The 23,190-nt window shown below is 42.7% G+C and overlaps 1 protein-coding gene across 1 annotated transcript; it reads right to left on the bottom strand.

Moving 5' to 3' along the window:
- Window positions 1-13,658: 13,658 nt before the first annotated feature.
- LOC126108269 (protein roadkill-like) lies at window positions 13,659-20,405 on the bottom strand. Its single transcript, XM_049913496.1, has 2 exons — window positions 19,840-20,405; window positions 13,659-13,818 (listed from the first exon to the last, which is right to left on the bottom strand). Exons 1-2 carry the CDS (start codon window positions 20,403-20,405, stop codon window positions 13,659-13,661), a joined length of 726 nt encoding a protein of 241 aa, XP_049769453.1.
- Window positions 20,406-23,190: the final 2,785 nt, after the last annotated feature.

The following is a 23,190-nucleotide window of genomic DNA, read 5'->3' on the forward strand; positions in this document are numbered from 1 at the left end:
GACCAAGTGCGGCAGCGTCAGTCACCACGGCTCGCTCTGGAGGTGGCGGGACGGTGTTCAGCCGAAATATTAGGAGAAGAGGCTGAATTTATGCGGCTGCACGCCAGAATCTTTACGGAACGATCTGAATTGTGTTTCGCCTGATTTGTAATCAGTCCTCATAACATTGTTCCTCTGCTCTGTTTTCGGTACAGTCTTTGCCTGTACATAATGTTCACTGCATGAGGCCACAAGAGACAACTGCTCTGTGTGATTATCGGCTTACATGGAAACTGACACTTCGATAATGCAAATCCAGGAAACGTGTTATTGGACATTACACAGCCATTACGCTTGCATATTCAAATTTATTGCAATAAATGAAACCTCACAAAGCAGCATCCTCCTTTAAATGACACGACGAAAGTTTTCTTACTGTGCTACTATCCGGGAATGCAATCTAACAAGTAAAGAAGGAATATCTCAAGTATGGTTTCAGTCACAAGTAACAAAGAGTGTGCAAGTTGAAACTTGAAATGATCTGCCATAAAGTTTCGTGTTTCCCGGAGATTCGAATGCAGCACTTAATCAGATGGTTAACTAAGCACAATGAAACGTCAGAAATCGTCATTTTTAACCAGCCATGAGATGACAAACTGAAACCAGGAGACGAAAGTGTTTTGTGTAATGGGCATTCGAAACCAACACCTATCGACACTGACTTCTAGTCACGCGTAGACGTTGAGCAGCTAAATGTGGACATGTCATAATTTTAAATTCAATGATGAAAATTTTCTGCCTACTAGGAATGGAACCCTAGACACATCCTTGTTGACTACATACAAAGATACGTTGACTGTACTATTCTCTTTCACCAGTAGCTCGGAGTGGCATGTTTGAAACTGACACGACAGGACGAAAAGCTGCCCGTCTGACTTGGGACCACCATTATTGTTAACAAAGCCCAGAGAATCGGTAAAATCAGAATAATTTCTCACATGTATTTTGCTGAGCTCATGCTGCAACTTAAAGTGACATGCCAGGATTCGAACCCAGGGATGTGTCTCTTGTGAATGTCTTTATGACTTAGCAGTCAAGTGGAGACAATGAAGCAGTGGAAATGCATCATCTGAAAGTGATCAAACGTGACGAAAAGGGAGATCTGAGTTCGAATTCCAGTCCATCGTCAATATTTTCCACGTCTCAGGCTCGAATACAGTAAGAGTCAAGTGCGCTGCGGCCTTGTACAGCAATTTGCTCAATGATTTAAAAAAATATCGCTTAAGAAAGGTGACTGGTGACAGAGTTTCGACCCGGCATGACTTCCGCCTCTGTCAGGGCCCAACCTGTAGCGACTCTCGTCCAGGCTACCAGAGGTGGGAGAGATGCTGCTTATGCTTGTTAAAAATGATTGCCGGATGTGAGAAACGAACCCAGACCTTCAGCATATGTAGCAAGAATCATTTCAACTTTTTCCTAACTAGCAACTATTACCACGAATTAAAATTCATGCGAGTTGCGGTATTCGAATCCACTACATGCAGACTAGAAACTCGCGCCCTTAACCCCTTTCCTTTCATTTAATTTTTTAACCATTCCGAGGTCTGGCCACGACGCCTCCCCCATACCTGTCAGAGTCGCTGCGCTATTTTCGCGCATAATTTTTTTTATTTCTAATTTTTTTTATTTTTAGCACTTCATCTGAAAGACCATGTTTGCACACAAACTAACCCAGCTGAGAGCGACGCCTTCCAAGCTCTGTGTTCACGATGGTTTGCTTTCCGATTTATTTCGCAACATCTTGTAACTCGCCCAATGCCTTGGTCCCCGAGGCTCGTTTGGAGAGTTGGTCTTCTGCCATCGCTGAGCACTGCACGCGCTGGAAGCTCCGTGCTGCGATTCCTGATACAGCGGGTGAGGATGAGTGTAACGCAGAGCAGCTGAAATCAGGGCAGTCGCTTCTGGACAAAAGGAGTTTTAACATACGGAACGAAGTGAAATAAAGTTTACTAAAAAGTACCATGTGTTCTGTCGTGAGGACCAGCTTTTCCTCCGAGATTCCTTCAACACAAAATAGAGTGCTTCTGACCTATGTATTTTAAATTAGATTTCTGTTTCCTTAAAAATAAGTAAGTCAGTAAGAAACACCGGTTAACACAAAAGAGCTTAAGGACGATTTATTATGATGTTCTTGCGTTTACGCCTTTTTCTATTCACTTTGCACACTGTACCAAGTAACTGTATGTACTGAAACATGTTGCGAAGTTCCTCTCGCAGTTTTCCGCCTCAGCGACGCACACGCCGCCCCGTGGCCCGCTTGTGGCCGGCGTGCGTGCGGCGACCCACCCAGCGTCCGCCCGTCTCCTTTCCCTCTGCTGGCAGGTGGTACGTTGTCTGTCCTCTTAGCCAGTTTACAGCATTCCTTTATTCACACGGCACGTCGCTACGATTCAAAAAAATTGGAAGGCAAGGTATTGGGAGTAGAGTTCGTGTTATTGTGGCTAACAATTGTCTGATAACTCACCAGATGTCCTTCACTTGAGCTCGTACCAACCTCGCCTGCTGTCGGGCCGTAATTCTCTCACGTGCTGCCGACCACCCAGGTGGACTGCCTCAAGTTTCCCTTTGGTTGCTACTTTCCAGTTTACTGCCCTCTTCCGAGTAGTTTTCACACTTGTTGGTAGGTGAGGGATGCTGATGTTTGTCCAGATGGCCCTCCAGCTGTAGTATGGCTACTTTTGTACAGTCACGTTTCCGCTTTTGCTTCTCATTAATTCCACGTACATGTTCTTGACTTTCACCATATTTGACGGCCAACTCTGGTTTGAGTATAACTGGGTCGGAATCAAAATTGTTCAAAATGATAAAAGCCATTCGCGACATGCCGTACATCTGTGGGTGGATTCCAGACAGTGGGAGTAATTTCGTCTGGTAAGTGCGGCGTGAGGGCCGTGTGCGTCTTCTTCCGCATCTCGTGTGTGGAACACACGAATATAGTTTCTCACTTTCTCCCAAAGTCGGTGAGGTTTAATCCCTCCCCGTTTCCGCCCGAGATGGTCAACGTGTCAAACTTTATCTTAAAAATATTACCACGAGTTACAGAATGACTCGTAGCTGACAGAAATCTTGCTGCTGTTTCATGTGGTATGGGTAAAACTTGTGCTGTAGAGATGCAGCTCATTCACCAGGAGTGATTCGCTTTTTCAGCACAACGAATTGACGCCTGGTGCAGGGAATGGCAATTTAATCTCAATGTAGACAAGTGTAATGTGCTGCGAATACATAGAAAGAAAGATACCATATTATTTAGCTACAACATAGCAGGTCAGCAACTGGAAGCAGATAATTCCATAAATTGTCTGGGAGTAGGCATTAGGAGTGATTTAAAATGGAATGACCATATGAAATTAATCGCCGGTAAAGCAGATGCCAGACTGAGATTCATTGGACGAATCCTAACGAAATGCAGTCCGAAAACAAAGGAAGTAGGGGACAGTATACTTGTCCGTCCACTGCTTGAATACTGCTCAACAGTGTGGGATCCGTACCAGATAGGGTTGATAGAAGAGATAGAGAAGATCCAACAGAGAGCAGCGCGCTTCGTTATAGGATCATTTAGTAATCGCGAAAGCATTACGGAGATGACAGATAAACTCCAGTGGAAGACTCTGCAGGAGAGACACTCAGTAGCTCAGTACGGGCTTTTGTTGGAGTTTCGAGAACATAATCTTCACTGAAGAGTCAAGCAGTATATTGCTCCCTCCTACATATATTTGCCGAAGAGACCATGAGGATGAAATCAGAGAGATTAGAGCCCACACAGAGGCATACTGAAAATCTTTCTTTACACGAACAATACGAGACTGGAATAGAATTGAGAACCGATAGAGGTACTCGAGGTACCCTCCGCCACATACCGTCAGGTGGCTTGCGGAGTATGGATGTAGATGTAGATGTAGACACTATCTACATTATAACTTAATAACTTTATTTTTAATACCATTCACTTAAAGCGCTTTCCCTTACAGATACGGTCCTTGGCATCACCAAAGACAGTGTAACACCGATTACAAGGTGCGAATAACATAATGTTTCCAATCAGAAAAATACACAGTACAAGGAAATCTGATCAATGACCAAAGAAAAAGCATTAAAAATGTGTTAAGAAAATGAAACAATCTAATGAATACTATGCAAGTTCTATAACGTTAGATAATTTGGGAGACTACATTCCTAATGCTATTTCTTACATTTATCTGTAGTGTTCAGTAAACCTAGAAAAGAAAACAATGAGGTATACGCTGTAGTAACGCGAACGTATTGCTACTTACCATGTTAACCTTACAACAAAAATATTCTAGAGTAAAACAATGTTCCCATAGCACAAACGCCCATAAATAGTCGTGAGTTGGCGAGATATTGTGCCCTTCCTGCACAAAAGGAGGCTTTGACAATGTTCAGCCCACAGTCACAATGAAGTTGTGTCACACGACTACCACGAAAGTATGTGTGGAAAAGTAGCAGTGGGTGCACACATATAACGAACTCAAGTTAACAAGTTATTCAGTGCCCCAATTGAGTGACTACACTTGTTTCAGCATTTAAAAAAAAAACTAGAAATTATCTCTGGAGAAGACGAAACAACAGCAACTACGTTTTCAAATCCATAAGTTTTTTTCACTTTTAGACCTACAGTGCACTGAATCAATTTAGGAAAAAAACTTATGTGGAGACGTTTTCTAAGAACTTCTTAACTGGTTGTGGGTCTGCCTGAGGATAACTTTGTTACAGAAGAAATAAAAAATTCTTTCCAGCGAGATTTCAGCCTACATCTAACACAGTCAGCCCTTTAAAGGGTTAATGCTTCACCCCCGAGCTATCGGAGAACCATCACATGTAGCTCGCTCCTTGACCCCGTGGGGGTCAAGTTGGATGATTTTCGGTGTAAATGGTTAAAGTGGCTGTAGTTTCAGCTTGGAACGAGCTTTCTGCACTCGGAAACATAAATCTTCCAATCTATACCATACCTTATTTAAAGACCATTCGGAATGTTCAATGGTAACGACAGGAAAATATCAAGTAAATGCGTCAGGACGATTCTCTGCCACTCCAGGAACTAAGTCTGAGGTCACAGTGTTGAAATGAAATCAGTCGGAAATTTGAGGGAAGTAAAAGTAGGATGACTGCAGGAAGAATTAGAAGAAATCGAAAAGGAAAGGAACATAGGAAGGACGCATTCAGCACATGCAAAAGTCGGAACAACCTTCAGTGAAATTAAATGCAAGGATGACTACACAAAGAGTGTTTTAAACGCGCAAGAGAGAGCAGGTGGCAGAACATAGTACGTTAAAGACCTCTTTGAGTGGGAGGAACTAACAGATAACGTGACAGAAGAAGAGATGGAAGCCGAATTGGAAGACGTGGGGACTGGCCATTACACTCATATTTTCACAAAGCTCTGGAAAACTTGCACACAAACAAGGTGGAACGGTTAGTTAACATTCCCTTGGAACTTACATGATCATTTGGGAAGGTGAAAATCAAACGACAATTCAGTTTTGTCTTTAGGATCCATGACACAGGAGTCGTAACAACAGACTGCCAGAAACACACCATCCAAACACTACAGAGGCGAGCAAGGGTCGATATTGCGACAGCTATCGCCCAGTGAGCTACACAGCTCATTAATCCAAATTACTAACAAGAATACTTATAACACGCAGAAGAATCGAAGATAAAACTGAGGATCTGTTTGCGCACACTAAATTTGGAGTAAAGGATCGAGAGAGGCCTATCAGACCTTCGACCTGATAGTGGAAGGAATGTGCAAGAAAAATGGAGATCTTTATTGGATTTGTAGATCTTTAAATGACGTTTGACAATGTGAAATAGTGAAAGTGTACGAAACTTTAAAAAAAAATAGGTATAAGACATAGGGAACAGCAGATAACACAGAATATGTACAGCAATCAGGAAGGATTGGTGCTTTGTTTAAAGATGGTGAAAGACAGCGATGCTGGTAGTCTCCACAAATATTCAGCCTGAACACTAAAGAATCGTTGGTGGAACTGAAGAAACTTCCAGGAATTTAATTAGGGTAAAAATCATTTCGTTGATAAAATTTCCTGGCGATATTTCTATCACTGAAAGTGATAAAGAATCACTGGAGTTGGTGAATGTAATAAATAGTCGAATGATCACTGAGTTAGGATTAATGAACAGAAGAAAGAGGAAAATATTGGGGAGTGGCGGAAATAACATCAGAATTAAGGACCACGAAGCTGACAAATTGCAGGGATTCTGCTATGTGCAAAGCGTATTTACACTTAGGGACAAGGCGAGGTGGTTATAAAAAGTTATCTAGCACACGAAAACAGGACATACCTCGCAAAACAAGGCTACTGGTACAAAAGATAGTCCTTAACTGGGGAAGAAACCTCTGAATGTATGTTTGTAACAAAGTACTGTATGAAAATGAATCGTAGATTACGGGAAAAAACGAGAAGGAAATCGAAGCATCCTAAATCGGTGCTATTGGAGGATGTTGAAATTAGGTGAACTCATACCAGAGGAACACTGAAACGTCCCTCCAGAATAGGTGAGGGTAACAATATGTGACATGTACAAGGGTCAGCGTAATAGGTTACATCTGAAGTCATCAGAGGTCAACTGCCATGGTGCTAGAGGTAGCTGTAGAGGGTAAAACCTGTAGGGCAGTACAGAGATAGGAGTGCACAGCACAAGTAAGTGTGGACTCTGGGTGCTCACAGCACTTTAAACTCGTTGTTCACACAATCAGAAACATGGTCAACAGCAGGCAGCGTTTCTGCTTCGCATGTGTGTTGTTACTGGGACTGGCTGTTACTCCATACTGCGGCGGGTCGACCAAAGTCGTCCACACCATGACGAGCTGATGCTCTGCCGACATTTGCTTCTCTTTGCTGCTTGACGAGCATATTTGTTGTTATTAGCGGAAATTTTATGGCAAATATTTGTTTTTCTTTTTGTCCTGTCTCAGTCCTGCCAACCACCCAAATGGTCCCACAAACATGTGTTTATCTGACCCCTACTAGACCATTCCAATATGCCAAGAGTGCTGGACGTTTACCTCTTTTGACAGAGAGAGTCACACATTCAGTGCAGTCACAGTGGCTCCCTGCCACCAGATTTTCTGTGTACGACGTTGGAGTATGTGCGTGAATTATCGCTGACATTCGTTGCATGAGAATAAATCACTGAACTGTTGACAATAACTCACTATTTTCCCTACCAACCTATTCTTAATGACTCTCTCTCTCTCTCAATACAACCTCCTATCATGTCAATACAGCCCCATTATTCATCTGACTGTATTGTTCTGATTTTAGTGCCAGTTCGCTTTGCTGACCGTCATTAACTCTAGACTCAGCATTTACACTTTGCTTTTCGGTATTTAAATCTTATCTACCACAGAATGGTCGTGTGTGTGTGTGTGTGTGTGTGTGTGTGTGTGTGTATGGTGAGAACTTACCGCAAGTGAGAGACAGTGGCGTCATCAGGTGCAGGAGTCGTGGGCGGTGCAGCAGCAGCAGCAGCAGTCTGGCGGGTTGTGCCGGCAGTGGTGGTGGTGGCGGCGGCGGTGGCGGTGGTGGTGGTGGTGGTGGTGGTGGCGGCAGCGGCTGTGGTGGTGGTGGTGGAGGTGGTGGCGGGCCTCAGCTGTGCAGCGGCTGGTGGGCTGCACACACAGAGAGAGAGAGAGAGGCACAGTGTGAGCAGGCGTGTCCTCGTGGGGTCCTGGGGACGGCTCACTGCTGCGCACACACACACTCATACACGCCGACAACAGGAGTAGCGGTCCAGTAAAATACAAATGAATTACCAGTGCGGTAATCACATTCAGTTGCACCACCTGAGTTCCCCACAGCAGTTTCTCACCATACCACACAACAGGAAGTTCAAAATCAAGCATGAAGAAAATGTACATACAGTGCCTGGCACTTACACAGAATTTAATTACAGACCCACTGTACCGGCCAACTCTGGTACTATCGTTCTCAAAAGTGTCCGAATGATCTGAACTGGATTGTGCCTCTTTGTACGTGACCCACATAACTTGACTACCTCGCAATTCATGTGCACCCTTTTAGATATTGTCGTTTTACTATACATAATAAACGTCCTAGGACCGGTTGGGTACCAATCCCTGAAGTGTGGCATCTGAGACCAGTACAGACCAAAGTATGGGCTTCAGGTAGAGGCATTTGTACGTCTGTCTGTCTGTATACTTGTTATAATGGTAACAGACAGTCAAATGTTAAGGAGAAGTGGCTCTTCCAAACTTTGAAAAATATCGTGATTAACACTTTGAACTACTTCTAAATTTCCTTATTTAACTACCACTTTTGAAATATGTATGACCTGTAGGACAGCAGCTCCAGAAAAAATTGCAAGACATTTGGCTTACCATGTGCAGTCATTACTGAACAGTCCTCTGTGGGACTTGCTCATCAGTTTGCAGCTGGTTCTGTCCACACCGCTTCCTGTGTGAGAGACCCCCTGCTCTGTGTGGCGGGATTACTGCAAGTCTACACTTTCAGTTCTGTGATATTTGTATGATTGCTTCAGCGCCTCAGCGTCTCTGGCTATCAAAAAGGTTAAGGAGGAAGGTGGTGGTATATATTTGGTGTATAAAATAGACCTGGAAGAATTGGAAGGTTCCAGCTGTATTATGTCATTCCCAGATAGAGAATCCGATAAATTGCAAGAGGTACGCACGAGCAGACCTAGGGTCAGTTAGTTATGGTGGTGAACAAACTGAAAAGAACTGTTAGGAGCAATCAATGTGCAGATAAATGGGATACTGAAGAGCTGACGAATGAAATGGGTTTTTCAACTTCTGTGAGACTGTAGGTAATGTGATAATGAATGTCTCAGCTGGAATTTCAGCAGCTGGTGTCACTGACAACGCGAAACACGAAAATTGAACAGAGAAATGTTGGAGCAAGGAAGGCAACTCTGAAGAAATCTGAGCAAACGAAAAAATACATAAAATGTTTGATGAAAGACAGAAGTACTAAAATAGTCAGGGAAAGCCAGGAATAAAGTATTACAGGTCGCTAAAGAATGTAATTCTAAGTTCGAGGGACGATGAAGTAGAATGACTGCAATAAGTTTCAGATAAATAAACAAAAAGTGATCGTAGGATGCACGCAATCAGCACATAGAAAAGCCTAAAGATCCTTCTGTGAAATTAAATGCGGGGATGACAACACTAACACCCATCCTTCCAGATGTCAGACTCTCAGATCGGTGCCAAAAGCTGTTATGTCGATACAGTATGAACGAAAACAGGACGTGTAAAGGGTAATTAAAAGTATCACGAGAGCTACTAAGCATGGGAAAAGCGCATCTGTGAGTAACTGCATCCTAGATCTCGCATGGATGAGAAGGTATAACGTTCAAATCCCACTGGTGACAACATTTTTTTTAACTGTGTTGGGGCGAAGCTGTTACATGGAACGAGATTTTCCTGACATGTACAAAGACTTTTCGGAGTTTGAAACAATGTTCTTTTGACAGTCTGCTTCTTTTGCTTCGTTAGTTGAACATCATGTACTTATCATTGATCTTGTTATGTTGTGTATTATTAATTATTGTTATTGCTGTTACTTCCACATGTGCGATGCAATTGTTTCTTTATTTTTCTGTTCTGGTTGTATATTCTGTGAAATTACTGAAGCACACTACAGCTTTACTGCTTTCAGTGAAATGAACCGAAAGCGGGCTACCAAGAGAACATTGTTGTGAACTCCAAACAGCCATTTTACATGTCATGAGCATCTCCAGTTTTAGAATCGGAATATAACAGAGCTTTGGAAGGCTTAAGATCCAGTAAGGCAGAACATATCATAATTTCTAAAATCATTGGGAGAAATGGCAACTATTCACGTTGGTGTCTAGAATTTGTGTGTCTTAGGACTTCGGAAAATTACCATCAACACAATACAAAGACTGCTAGAGCTGACAAGTGCGAGAATTACCACACAATCAGCTCAGCAGCTCATGCATCCAAGTCCATGACAAGAATAATATACAGAAGAATGGGGAAAAAAATGGAGGATGTGCTAGATGACAATTAGTTTGGCTTTAGAAAAGGTAGTGGCACTAGAGAGGCAATTTTGACATTGTGGTTGATAATGGAAGCAAGACTAAAGAAAAATCAAGACACGTTCATGGGATTTGACGACCTGGACAAAGTGTTCGACAATGTAAAGTGGTGCAAGGTGTTCGAAATTCTGAGAAAAATAGGGCTAAGCTATAGCTAGAGATGTGTGGTATACAATACGTGCAAGAGCCAAAGAGGAATAATAAGAGTGAACGACCAAGAACAAAGCGCTTGGATTAAAAAGGGTGTACGGCAGGGATCTTGTCTTCCCACCTACTGTTCAATCTGTACAAAGAAGAAGCAATGATGCAAATAAAAGAAAGGATCAGGAGGGGAATTAAAATTCAAGATGAAAGGATATCAATGATATGATATGATGATGACATTGCTATCTTGAGTGAAACTGAATTAGGACTGATGATCATGAAGTAGATGAAGTTAAAGAATTCTTCTACCTGGGCAGCAAAATAACCAAACATGGATGGAGCAAGGAGGATATCAAAAGCAGAGTAGCCCTGATCAAGAGAATTCTACTGATATAAAACATAGGCCTTAATTTGAGGAAGAAATTTGTAAGAATGTACATATGGAGTACAGGACTGCATGATAGTGAAACATGGACTGTGGGAAAACTGGAATAGAGAATCTAAGCATTTGAGATGTGGTGCTACTGGCGAATGTTGAAAATTATGTGGACTGACGAGGTAAGGACTGAAGTCATTCTGTGTAGAATTGGAGAGGAAAGGAATATATGGAAAACACTGACAACGTGAAGGGGCAGAATGGTAGCACATCTGCTAAGAAATCGGCGAATGACTTCCATGGTAGCAGAGGGAGTTACAGAGGCCAAGGACTGCAGAGAAAGACAGAGACTGGGATACATACAGCAAATAATTGAGGACATAGATTGCAAGTGCTACTCTGTCATGAAGAAGTTGTTGGCACAAGAGAGGAATTACTGGTGGACCGCATCAAACCAGTTAGAAGACTGATGACCCAAAAAAAAGCGCGTCGTCCCATATAGCACTTTCACACATAATCCGGTAAAAAAACTAGGGTAGTTGGGTTGTGAACCCATGATCTTTGATACAGGAGTCTTAGGCTCTATCAACTTCCACATGAAAGCAACATACGTTACATACTCACAGTTACGCTTGTGAAGTGCTCTGTAGTCCTGGTGTTACTTTTAATTAACGTTTACGTACACTCTGCTGGACAACAGCAGACAGCACGAACTAAACCGCAGTTTTTGTTGATAAACTATCGACCTGCAAATTTTGGTACTGATCTGAGTGTCTGACATCTGCAGGTTTGGGTTTAAGAGTTAGAAAAGAATTCCGCTGCTAAGTGCAGGGGGGTGGGGGGAAAGAAAGAGGGAGAGAGAGAGAGAGAGAGGGAGGGGAGGGGGGAGAGAAAGGGATGGCTGACAAAAGTACACTGAGCACCTCCATGAGGGGTGGGACTATTGAATGACATGATGTAAGGAAAATTGAAAGTCGAGCTGGAAAACATTCCCTTGCAGTTTATATGGTGCTTGCAGAAGGCTGCAATGAAACAACTATTCAACTTCATCTGTAGAATCTATGGGACTATAGACCTAGCGACAAATTTCCAGAAAAATATCATCTACACACTCCACATGCGAGTAAGGACCACTAAATACGAACGATTTCGCACAATGAGTTAAACATTTTATGAATCCTAATTGCTGACAAGATTAATATGTACAAGAAAGTAAGTTTGGATTTAACAAAGGTAAAAGCTCCAGAGAGGCAGATCTAATCTTACACTTCAAAAGGGAAGCAAAGTTTAAAGAAAATCACGCAGCCTTCATTGCATTAGGCCACCTTTAAAAAGATTGATAATGTAAAGTAATGCGACATGTGTGAAATCTCAAAAACTACGAGTGAGATATAGAATACAGGCAGATTATATAAATTACTGTATGTACAATAATCAACACAGAACCGCAAAAACTGAAGCAAGAAATACTGTCATTAAAAGGGTGCAAAACAGGGACCGACTTAGTATCGCCTAGGGTTCAGTTTGAACATCAAGGAATCGTTCGCAGAACTGAATAAACTTCCAGGACTTTAATGAAAATTGAGGGTGAAGGTATTTCATTGATAAAATTCACTGGTGTTATTACCATGTTCACTGAAAGTGAGAAAGAAGTACCCGAGTGGATGAGCACAGAATTATGGTTGAAACTAAAGAAAGGTGGAAGTATTGGGGAGTAACAGAAATAACATCAGTGTCAAACTTAATGTCAAAATTAGGGACCACAAAGTAAATGAATTTAAGTGATTCTGCTACCTGGGAAGCCAATTTACACTGAGGGACAGAGCGAGATTGTTATATGAAGTAATGTAACAGAGGAAAACAGATCATTCCAGGCAAAACAAGGCTACTGCTGCCAAAGATAGGCTCCAATTTTGTGATAGAATATCTGAAAATGTACATTTGGAGCACAGTATTGTATGAAAATGAATAATGGATTATGGGAGATACAGGAAGAGAAGTGACTTGGAGCATTCAAATTGGGATGCAATAAAAGTATGTTGAGAATTAGGTGAATTGATAAGAAAGGAACTGTGGAAAGTGGGATATATCTGAAGACATCAGGGAATAACTGCCATGGTAGTGGTGGAAGCAGCAGAGAGTAAAAACTGTAGACAAAGACAAAGATTGTACTACATCCAACAAATAACTGGAGACTTTGGATGCAAATGCTGCTCTGTGGTGAAGAGTCGACCCTGCACCCCCTCTTCCCAGAAATAAATGATGGGATCTCAGCGCTCTAAGTGTGTTGACAGACAGAAATGTGTTCTACAGTTGGCAGAGTTTCTGTTTTGCATGTCTGTTGTGACTCTGACTACCTGTTATAGCAAAATAAAGTGGTACAATCATTTTGGTCCAAACCCTGAGGAGCTTAGGCTTAAGAGACCACCTCTGCCAACTACTGCTTTTGTTTTGATTCTTGAACAGAGTAATTCTTGTTACTAGCACAAGTTTAATCCAGGGGTCTAGGATCCTTTCTCCTCTTTTCTTTCTACCAACGACCCTAAATTGTCTCATAAATAAATCTGTCTTTACTTGTCCTGTGCTACAGAATTCCAATACACCATGATTTTTAGATGTTTATGTCTCTTTAAATACAGTGTTACGCATCAAGTGCTCTCATAATCCCTCTCTGTGACTGGATTTTCCGTGTGTGACGTCGCCTTGCATGCCAGAGTTATTGTTGGATTGGTTTACTGGTTCTGATGGGAATATATCACTGAAATGTTCACAACAGATCACTGCTTTCCCTACCAAACCATTTTTAATTGACCTTTCTCTCATAATACAACTTCCTCATTCTGTGGATACTGCCCAATTATTCATCTGACCATATGTTATGATTTTCTTTCCATTTCATTTTGCTGACTCTCACTGAATCTAGACCGATCCTTTACATTTCCTTTCTCTGTTTTTCTACCTTCTGTACAATGTAGTGCTAATGTGTGTGTGCGTGTGTGTGTAGTGAGGGAACTCACCGCATGTGAGAGACAGTGGCTTCTCCAGGTGGAGGAGATGTGGGAAGTGGAGCTGCAGCAGGTGTCTGGCGGGATGCGTTGGCAGTGGTGGTGGTGGCGGTGGTGGCGATAGTGGCGGTGATGGCAGTGGCGGTAGTGGCGGTGACGGCTGGTGTGCTGCACATAGAGCAGAGTGTGAGCTTGCTGGCGTATCCATGTGAGGATGTGGGGGTGGCTCACTACAGCCAGCCCTGCTGAGGGACCGTGCACACATTGGCAACTGGCAGACGACAGGTGCCGAATGCTGCGATAGCGGTCCAGTTTATACAGATGAATTGCCGTTGAGTTAATGACATTCAGATGCACGCCTGAGCTCCCTACAGCAGTTGATGACGACACCATACAACAGGTAGTTCAAAATCAAGTGCAGGATTAAGATACATACAGAATTACTGGACAGGTCAGTTCAAGTACTGTCACCCTCCAAATTATCCAAATGGCCTGAGTTCCACTCCACCTGATTTGTATGCACGCACTTAGTGTTACTGTCTTGCCGTCCCTCTGCTCTCTTTTCTGGTGTGGGCGTTTCACTGTTCAAACTGGTTACTGCAAGAGACCACTTGAGAATACTGATCTGTAAGGCTGTCAGTCCACAATCAGACTAATATCTCAATAACGTCAATACCAGAAAAAGTGTTATTATTAGATGACAGTCTTCAGCACCTGTAAACTCAAGTTTACTGCAGTAAATGACATTTTAGAAACTAACTTTCACCATGAAATTACGTGACGAAAACGTTTATTCACACTGACATCCAGGACTCAAATCGAACAACCGTTGTCTCTGTTAACTAAATACCAAAGGTCTTAGATATCGTTTCAGTTACAGGTAAGCTAGCGTGCACGTATCTAAACACTGAAATCTTGAAGTTTCACTAAGTTTTGGGTTGGATGCCAATTTGAACCCAGCACTTAATACGATTGTTAACTAGGCACAATAACACGTTATATATCCACATGTTTCGTTGTTAGCGAGATGACAACCTGAAACGGTGAGGCAAATAATTTCGTTCCTTTACTGGGATTTGAATCAAGTACGTATCATTGTTTTCTAGTCACAAACACACGTTAAACATCTCCTCAGTTGACCTGTAGCGACATGTGCACATGTCTGAACTGGAAATAACGCGACGAAAAGTTCCGTGAGGGGCGGGAATGTGAGCCTGCTCGCAGCATCGTTGCTTACTGCAAATAAGGAGACGTTGATTGTCGAATTCTGTTTCGACAGTTGCTAGGAGTGACATGTTTTAACCTGAAATGATGCCTTGAAAACTTTGGTATGTGGTCAAGTCGAAACCAACACCAACCGTCTTTGATGACAAGACATACGCAGACGATAAAATCACAATTACTTCTGTCTTTTGGTTTGATGTGCACGTACTAGCAGTTGAAATGACTCGATGAAAATCTTTGCAGCCAGCCACGATTACGAAAGATGCTAATTACTATGGGCATACTGCTTGGAAGGATTTCTTACTACAGAACACTTTCGTCACACCAGATGCGTGATGTTACATTCCGAGGACACACATTAACCTTTGATTGTACATTTTTTCTCGGGGCCACAAAATTTCCTTTTATGAAGTTTAGGCCCAGTGGTTGAAATGTCCACCTGACCATCCTGATTTGCGTTCTGCTTTATTTCCTTAAATCGATGAACGCAAATTCTGAGACCTTTCCTTTGAAAGGGAACTGTAGATTTCCTTCCCCGCATTCTGCTTTGACTCTAATGGTCTTGCAGTCGATGGGACGTTTGACCCTAAGTTAATCCTTTTTTTCTTTCTCAACATTTCCTATTGAATTCAAGTATTGCACGAAGGTAAAACGGTCGTATTTCATTACATTTGCTAGTAATCGATTGGACCGTACTGGTAAACTGTCACATCAGAGGAATACTATTCGAAATGAGAAAACTGTTTTCTGATGTGAATTCTTCGCTGCACTTACCACATACACACACAAAATGTTTAATGCACCGTTTTTGAATGTTGAAACAATCATCCTTGTAACCTTCAAATGTACAACATTCAATACATCACTGCAAAAACCACATACACTCACAAAATGTTTAATGCACCGTTTTTGAATGTTGAAACAATCATCCTTGTAACGTTCCAATGTACAACATTCAATACATCACTGCAAAAACAGTTTATAACTTCAAATAAGGAATGACGACTGATAAATGTACTTATATCAGCCTGTATTACAACACATCAAACTAAATCTCTACGACCTTATACATGACTCTACTTGTTTCAGTTAATAATGCCCTTTCAGGCTATATGCATCAATGTTGACTGCAACACGAGGAAAAAGTATGCACTTCCTTACGCAGTTGAGTGACACTTTTTTTTAGGCCTCCTTCCACTCCCCTACAGCCTTTGGTAAATTTTTCCACACGGAATTTATCCAGGGGGATCCCCTGTGCTGCATTTACTGAAGTCATGCCTCGTCTTTGCCAAGATCAATGGTGTGAATAATAACAGAATAATAACGAATGACCTCCTCAAAAAACTATTTTATTGGATAAACAAAGCTGCTTTGTAGCTAAATATCACCTCATGGTAAAAAAAATACATTACTTTTGAAATTGCAGTAAAAGAACGATACTTCCAGCATAAAAATGGGCCCAGTGTCTGAACATAAATGACTGTCTATAAATGACTGTCTAAGAATGACAGCAAAGGACTTGGAAGAGCAGTTGAACGGAATGGACAGTGTCTTGAAAGGAGGGTATGAGATGAACACCAACAAAAGCAAAACGTGGATAATGGAATGTAGTCGAGTTAAGTCGGGTGATGCTGAGGGAATTAGATTAGGAAATGAGACACTTAAAGTAGTAAAGGAGTTTTGCTATTTGGGTAGCAAAATAACTGATGATGGTCGAAGTAGAGAGGATATAAAATGCAGACTGGCAATGGCAAGGAAAGCGTTTCTGAAGAAGAAAAATTTGTTAACATCGAGTATAGATTTAAATGTCAGGAAGTCGTTTCTGAAAGTATTTGTATGGAGTGTAGCCATGTATGGAAGTGAAACGTGGACGATAAATAGTTTAGACAAGAAGAGAATAGAAGCTTTCGAAATGTGGTGCTACAGAAGAATGCTGAAGATTAGATGGGTAGATCACATAACTAATGAGGAGGTGTTGAATAGGATTGGGGAGAAGAGGAGCCTGTGGCACAACTTGACTAGAAGAAGGGAACGGTTGGTAGGACATGTTCTGAGACATCGAGGGATCACCAATTTAGTATTGGAGGGCAGCGTGGAGGGTAAAAATTGTAGAGGGAGACCAAGAGATGAATAGACTAAGCAGATTCAGAAGGATGTAGGCTGCAGTACGTACTGGCAGATGAAGAAGCTTGCACAGGATAGAGTAGCATGGAGAGCTGCATCAAACCAGTCTCAGGGCTGAAGACCACAACAAACAACATGAATTACATCCTCATAAACCATTCTTTTAGTAAAAATATAAAACTCTAGCGCAAAAATTAAGCAGTACGAAATAATTAACTGGTCTTGACACAATGACACACTACTGCAGCAATAAATGCGACAACACTACCCGGAGAACTTTCTGGAAATTTGATTGATACCTGTCGCCGAGTTTATTTTGTATGATCCAGTATTAGTGTAACCATAGACTCGTACAAAATCACAGCTGCTCAGCTAGGGGCCAACACTTCCTGAAGAAATTTCTGCATCATTCCAAAATGTCAATAGTGTAGCTGACTTTTATGTGATTTCATTTCAGCGATTGCAAAATCATGTCGAAAGTACGCATTTGACTACTGTACCAATCGCCATGTCACAGCGTACGTATTTCAGCTTGAGATGTTGGAGAGTGTTGGTGATGAGCAGGGAGTTCATCTCAGGTATCCCTTTCCGCTGTTTTTGACCCTTTCTGGACTATACAGTTCCGTCCTTTTGTTGTTTCCCGAGCATTACAAATTCTTCAGCGTTTCCATGAAAGGCGCAGGTCTGGTTTTAAATAGTTGGTGGGTGCAAAAATTTCCATCAGGAGACCAAGTCGTAGCATTTGCACTGCAAATCATAGGTGAAAGGCAATAATAATTTTTTTACATTTCTACATTCATTGTCAACAATAACGATTCGTGCCGGTTTCGACTCTCAATCAGGCACGGAAGTTTTTATCATTTCATTTGAGGTTTATAAATTCCACTTCTAATTACTGGTGAAAAACTATTTGACAGTGAACGTCTCTTCATGTGTCGTCATCGCCGGTGACAGTATGTACGGGTTTAGAATCCCAGTCAGCACAGATACATCGATAATCAGACAATGTACACAGAGATTACTGTTACTAAAAAGATTACCGTTAATAAAAACTTTGTCAAACTTAAGACCTTCTGTCATTTCCGATAGTGTGCAGGAGCAGTTTGGAGTAATGTAGATAAATATATTTAGGTGCGATGTGTTAAATTTTTTTTTCAAGAACGTAATTAATGACTGTAACATGATCGATGTTTCAAACATGAATTTTCATGTTGATGTCTATTGAACAAAAGAGAAACACACTGAATGGTTTACAATACAGGCTATAAGTTCATTGCAGTTGGTTGAGGGAATGCAAGTAGCGTCATCTCAAACACAAGGTTACCAGTGTGTCAAATACACACGATATATTACCTAAGTTTTAGAATCTAGCTGAAAAATAAATGACGGTTTATCAGTGTTAAGGGCTACTAGACTTGTATGGACATATGTAACTGTAAGATGGTGCAGAAAAAAGGGAATGTTGGTCTCAGAAACTGTTTCATGTTCAGACTATGAGAGGTGGAATAGCAACAGTAATAGATGGGGTAGATAATATCACAGGTAGTGCCACAGTGGAATGCAAGTCTGTGGTGTTCACTGGGTGCCTATAGAAATCCATAGAGCAACTGAAACAGGCAGAGAGGTGTGGGGTACCGGTTCATCAAAGACACAGTAAAGCATGGCACAGAAGGGAATGTATCCAAGTACTGTGTGAGCTTCATATAGCGGCTGAATAGAGAGGATAAGGAAATGAGGTGGAAAGTCTCAATTTTATGGAACGAACTGGAACCACCACGAGGACTGGTTTGTGTTCCTGTGAGGTGGTCCCAGGCTGCAAGAGATGTGAGCAGCCATACACTGGAGCACCGATGCTTACTTCACCAGGTTTTCTGATCATCTTCCATACAAGACCTGACAGTGAACCATTATTGTGTCATATAATGTTCCTTTAGAGAAATTAAAAATCTTCCTTGTACTGCCTGGGTTTGGAGAGAACGAAGAATTATGTTTGGGAGGTTACTGGCATATGGCTTGCATGAAGAAAGAAAGTGACAGAGAACGAAGCTGTAGTAGTGAGGTGTGAACAGCGATTACTTTCATGGTCTGCTTTACTACACGAAGAAAATTCCGCAGATCAACATCAGCTGTCGAAAACTGTAAATATGTTGCCGCCCTCCTCGAACCGTTGTGCAGTACGCTTCCTTGCTCGAGGTGTCGGCCAGAAGTGACGTACTTGGTCGTAGTCTTCATGCAGCGTGACACTATTCAGAGGTGTCTCATTGTCATCAGCCACAGAGGCACTGAACAACTTTAAACGCTGCTCTATACGAACAGGCTTATAGCAACCCATAAGAGCTGCTGGCTGCAAACTACACACATCACTGTGTCTGAGGCTGGGTTGGGCAGTACAGCTTTGTGTGCACAGCAGAATGCGTCATTCTGCATTCACACAGTAAATGTATCCTATTCTCCTGACACTTGATGCCAAAACCTAAAGAACCACTTTTCCTACACGTGTAGTTCGACAGATAAATGTCTAGAAATTGGTTGTTTGATGATTTTTGCTAGAAACATACCTGTTAATGAAGTGGACTCAGCTTAGGGATTCAGCTAACCTGCTACAAGAGGACAATGATAGCATCGTGAGCTAGCAGGAAATGACGGTCTATGATTGTGTACCTCACAGCAGTGACACATCTAAGGAAATTCAGCAGCAAAAATTATAGTCAAGCAAATGCACACACACACACACACACACACACACACACACACACACACAAACAAACACACACTCACACACACACACACACACACATCCAGAATGGAGGGACACGAATGAGTGGGTTGTCTCGCCCTTACCTGCTTTTTGGTGGTGGATCATACAGCAACCGGCTCACTTCGATCAAGTCTTTTGGTTGGTGAAGCATCGCATCTGCCCACCCCTGAGTGGCCATCACCTCGAACGGACAGGTCTTAATGAACGCCAGTGCAGCGTGCTTGAGGTCACTGCAGGAGTGGCGGACTGCGAGGACGGCTGCGGCCGCCGCGGTCTCAACGGTCAGCTGAGCGGCCACCTGCCGCTCGCACTCCTCCTTCAGCCGCGACACCCCGTATTTATCCGCTGCGGCCAGCAGCTGGGGGGCCGTGCCGGGCAGCTGGGGGGCCCGCAGGGTGTACAGGTAGGAGACCAGCTGCCTGAGCACCGGTCCCCCCACGTCCGGGATGCTCACCGCGCCGCTACTGGCCTCGAGGGTGTCGTGGGCGAACATGGCGGCGAACACAGGGCTCCTGTCCGCCAGGACGGCCCTGTGCGCCAACAGCCGCGTGTCGCCTGCCTCGAGTATCACCACGGCGTCGTCCCCGGCGTCCAGCAGGTCCCCCAGGTCCACGGCCGCCGTCTCCGTGATGTCCTTAACTGCTTCCATTGTGGACGATTCTGAAACACTGCATCACCGGGCAGCCCTTTCAGCTTACAGGTGACTACTGATACTTCTCGAGTGACCGTTCATAAAAAGTGGTCCATCACCAGCCAGTGGCAGTATCGTCACATCTTTGCTGTGTTAGACTGATGCCATTGCTGAATAGCCACAAACCTTTAATAATGCCATTTCAAACAGTTAAGTTTTTCTTTCAACACATTTTATTTGCGCGACAAGCTCCAGAAGGGGGGGGGGGGGAGGCTTCATTTCCATAATTTTTTCTACACAGCGATTTTACTTGAACCGGCAATCATTCGAAGTGGACATCTACCAAAATACTAAGAATCTATATTATTCGTCATTTAACCAATAATTGTGCATGTAGCCTTGTACGAGTTGTTTCACACAGGTCTACTGCAACCTGGAGGGTGCTTCTGGGAAACATTGCCTATAGGATGCAGGCCTACTCAGCCTGCAACTCATTCTCAACACTTCTCAAATAGTCCAACAGGACAACATCCGACAACCACATGCAGCACGATATGTCAGAGCCAGCCACAGAGCATATACTTTCCCTTCAACTAACACGTATGCTATTATTTTGTAGCAGAAGTCACTGAACCTCCGCATTGCAGATGGTACTGATAATAGTAGATAACCACTCGATGATACAGATTCTGGACAACGAGGTCTAATTTTCGCTGAAGAATTCCTCAGTTCGTCCTTACATTGACTGTGTAGACTGTGTGCATTAGATGCCGAGATTGGACCTTTGAATAAAATGGGAAATCACTATCTGCTTATTGGATTTACGTTGTTTCATTAGTAACAGTCGCTGAAGAATCCATTTTAAAACAGCAATTCAGAATAGTTCTGTAGAAGTCGAGAATCAACATGAGCCATGTACTGACAATGTTCCCGCTCATCTTCTCGGTGTGGGAGCAATGAATGTGAAAGGTTGGCTGTATACTCTTATGTGTTGTACAAGTGAACGAGGGAAACTGTCCACGAATCTTGAAAGAGACATTTGAATTTTCATCCACAGAAAGAAGAATGACTTAAAAAGAGAGAAAGTACTGAACATTTAAGGTAGTTGTCCAGCGGAAATAGTAACTTTATTTCCTCAAAAAGGTCAAGCCACATTTTAAGAAACTCAGTCTGGATTTATAAAAAAGTGCTGGGCTGCTGGCGGTTACATGGACCACACACACGCACGCACACACACACACACACACACACCACGCTGCCATCACACTGCTCCAGCGACAGCCGAGTACCTCCAGACTGGAGAACAGCAGCCGCCACGTACGCAAACAGGGGTCACCAGAAGTGGCCACGCCCTTAACACAGCCGAAAGTGTTCATCCGCTACTGTTTAAACGTCGACGGACGCGGAAAACTAGACAGAGGAGGTGCGACCAATACAGGAAGACTGCCGTCAAAGCCTCACAGAGGCACAACGTCATCAGTGTGCAAGAAGCTATGCGGCTGTCAATCTGCAGATTTGTTCAGGTAGATGAACAAATGTCAACTTGACAGGGGATGATGATAAATACCTTACGTCGGTAGTTCTGCCAACTTGACTACACGATCACTGGAAAGAAAAGAGTGTGAATTTTAACCACGCAACCGCATGTCTTTGTGCCTTTGGTTTAAAACGTCGACCTGGTAACCACCTCCTATAGCTGCAGTTTTTTTTTTGGTCATCAGTCTAGTGACTGGTTTGATGCGGCCCGCCACAAATTCCTTTCCTGTGCTAACCTCTTCATCTCAGAGTAACACTTGCAACCTACATCCTCAATTATTTGCTTGACGTAATGCAATCTCTGTCCTCCTCTACAGTTTTTGCCCTCTACAGCTCCCTCTAGTACCATGGAAGTCATTCCCTCATGTCTTAGCAGATGTCCTGCACACAAAACAGAATCTCAGGAGGAATGTTAGTTCTCTTATCTGTTGAGACATAAAGGGCTCCTAGAAACCACAACCGGCGAATCTGTCCATGGGGAAAGGACCAGAGGAACACAGCGGTTGGAATGAGAGAGACATGGAGACTGGAGATCCACTGTCAAACAATCTCTGGACTGCACATCACACACACACACACACACACACACACACACATATATATATATATATATATATTAAATGGACACTGCTTTAATCTTGCAATATTTTACTCCTTGTTCTCCATGTGGGTAATTAACATAACAGCACAAAAATTATAAACATAGGAAACTGTTTCTGTCTCAGTGTCAGATCACATGTTCTTCAAGACACTCATAAGAAACTCGCAAACTTGCGACCGATGATAATTTTCTGACTCAGTATCTCACAGTTTGAAGTGACGGGCTAGGCCTGTTCAGGAACACCACTGCTGTAACGCAGGACCCAGAACGTGTGGTTAATTTACTGCAGGTACTATTAGCTCTATTAGCATGGGACCTTGGCGTTTAATGCCATGTTGCACTAATTTCCAATTAAGATAGTTGTGTCACATAGACATCGAAAGATGACTAGCAGGTATTGTACCAGTTTATAACTTTGCTGTCCATCTCGTGTGACTTCCTTCACAGAGCCAAAGTCATGCTACCTGAGGGATTTGTTTATGTCCTTTCTTTTTTTTTCCACACTTGCACAGTTAATGCTTCGATCTAGCATTGTGATTACACCAAGACAACCCACATATGTATCTGGAACAGTGGAATGATTGCAAGTGGGTAAACTGACAGAGTGATTGTGAGCCGTCTTATCAATTTGGTGTCACTTTTCGACTGTTCTACAGTGTGAGTCAT

This window comes from Schistocerca cancellata, chromosome 11 (assembly GCF_023864275.1).
Source record: "Schistocerca cancellata isolate TAMUIC-IGC-003103 chromosome 11, iqSchCanc2.1, whole genome shotgun sequence".
Taxonomy (NCBI): domain Eukaryota; kingdom Metazoa; phylum Arthropoda; class Insecta; order Orthoptera; family Acrididae; genus Schistocerca; species Schistocerca cancellata.

Excerpts from the sequence above, each read along its gene's own strand:
- LOC126108269 (XM_049913496.1), bottom strand. The coding sequence starts at position 20,405 with ATGGAAGCAGTTAAGGACATCACGGAGACGGCGGCCGTGGACCTGGGG. Across the intron at positions 13,819-19,839 it reads GATCCACCACCAAAAAGCAG|CACACCAGCCGTCACCGCCA; the intron begins GTAAGGGCGAGA and ends CTCTATGTGCAG.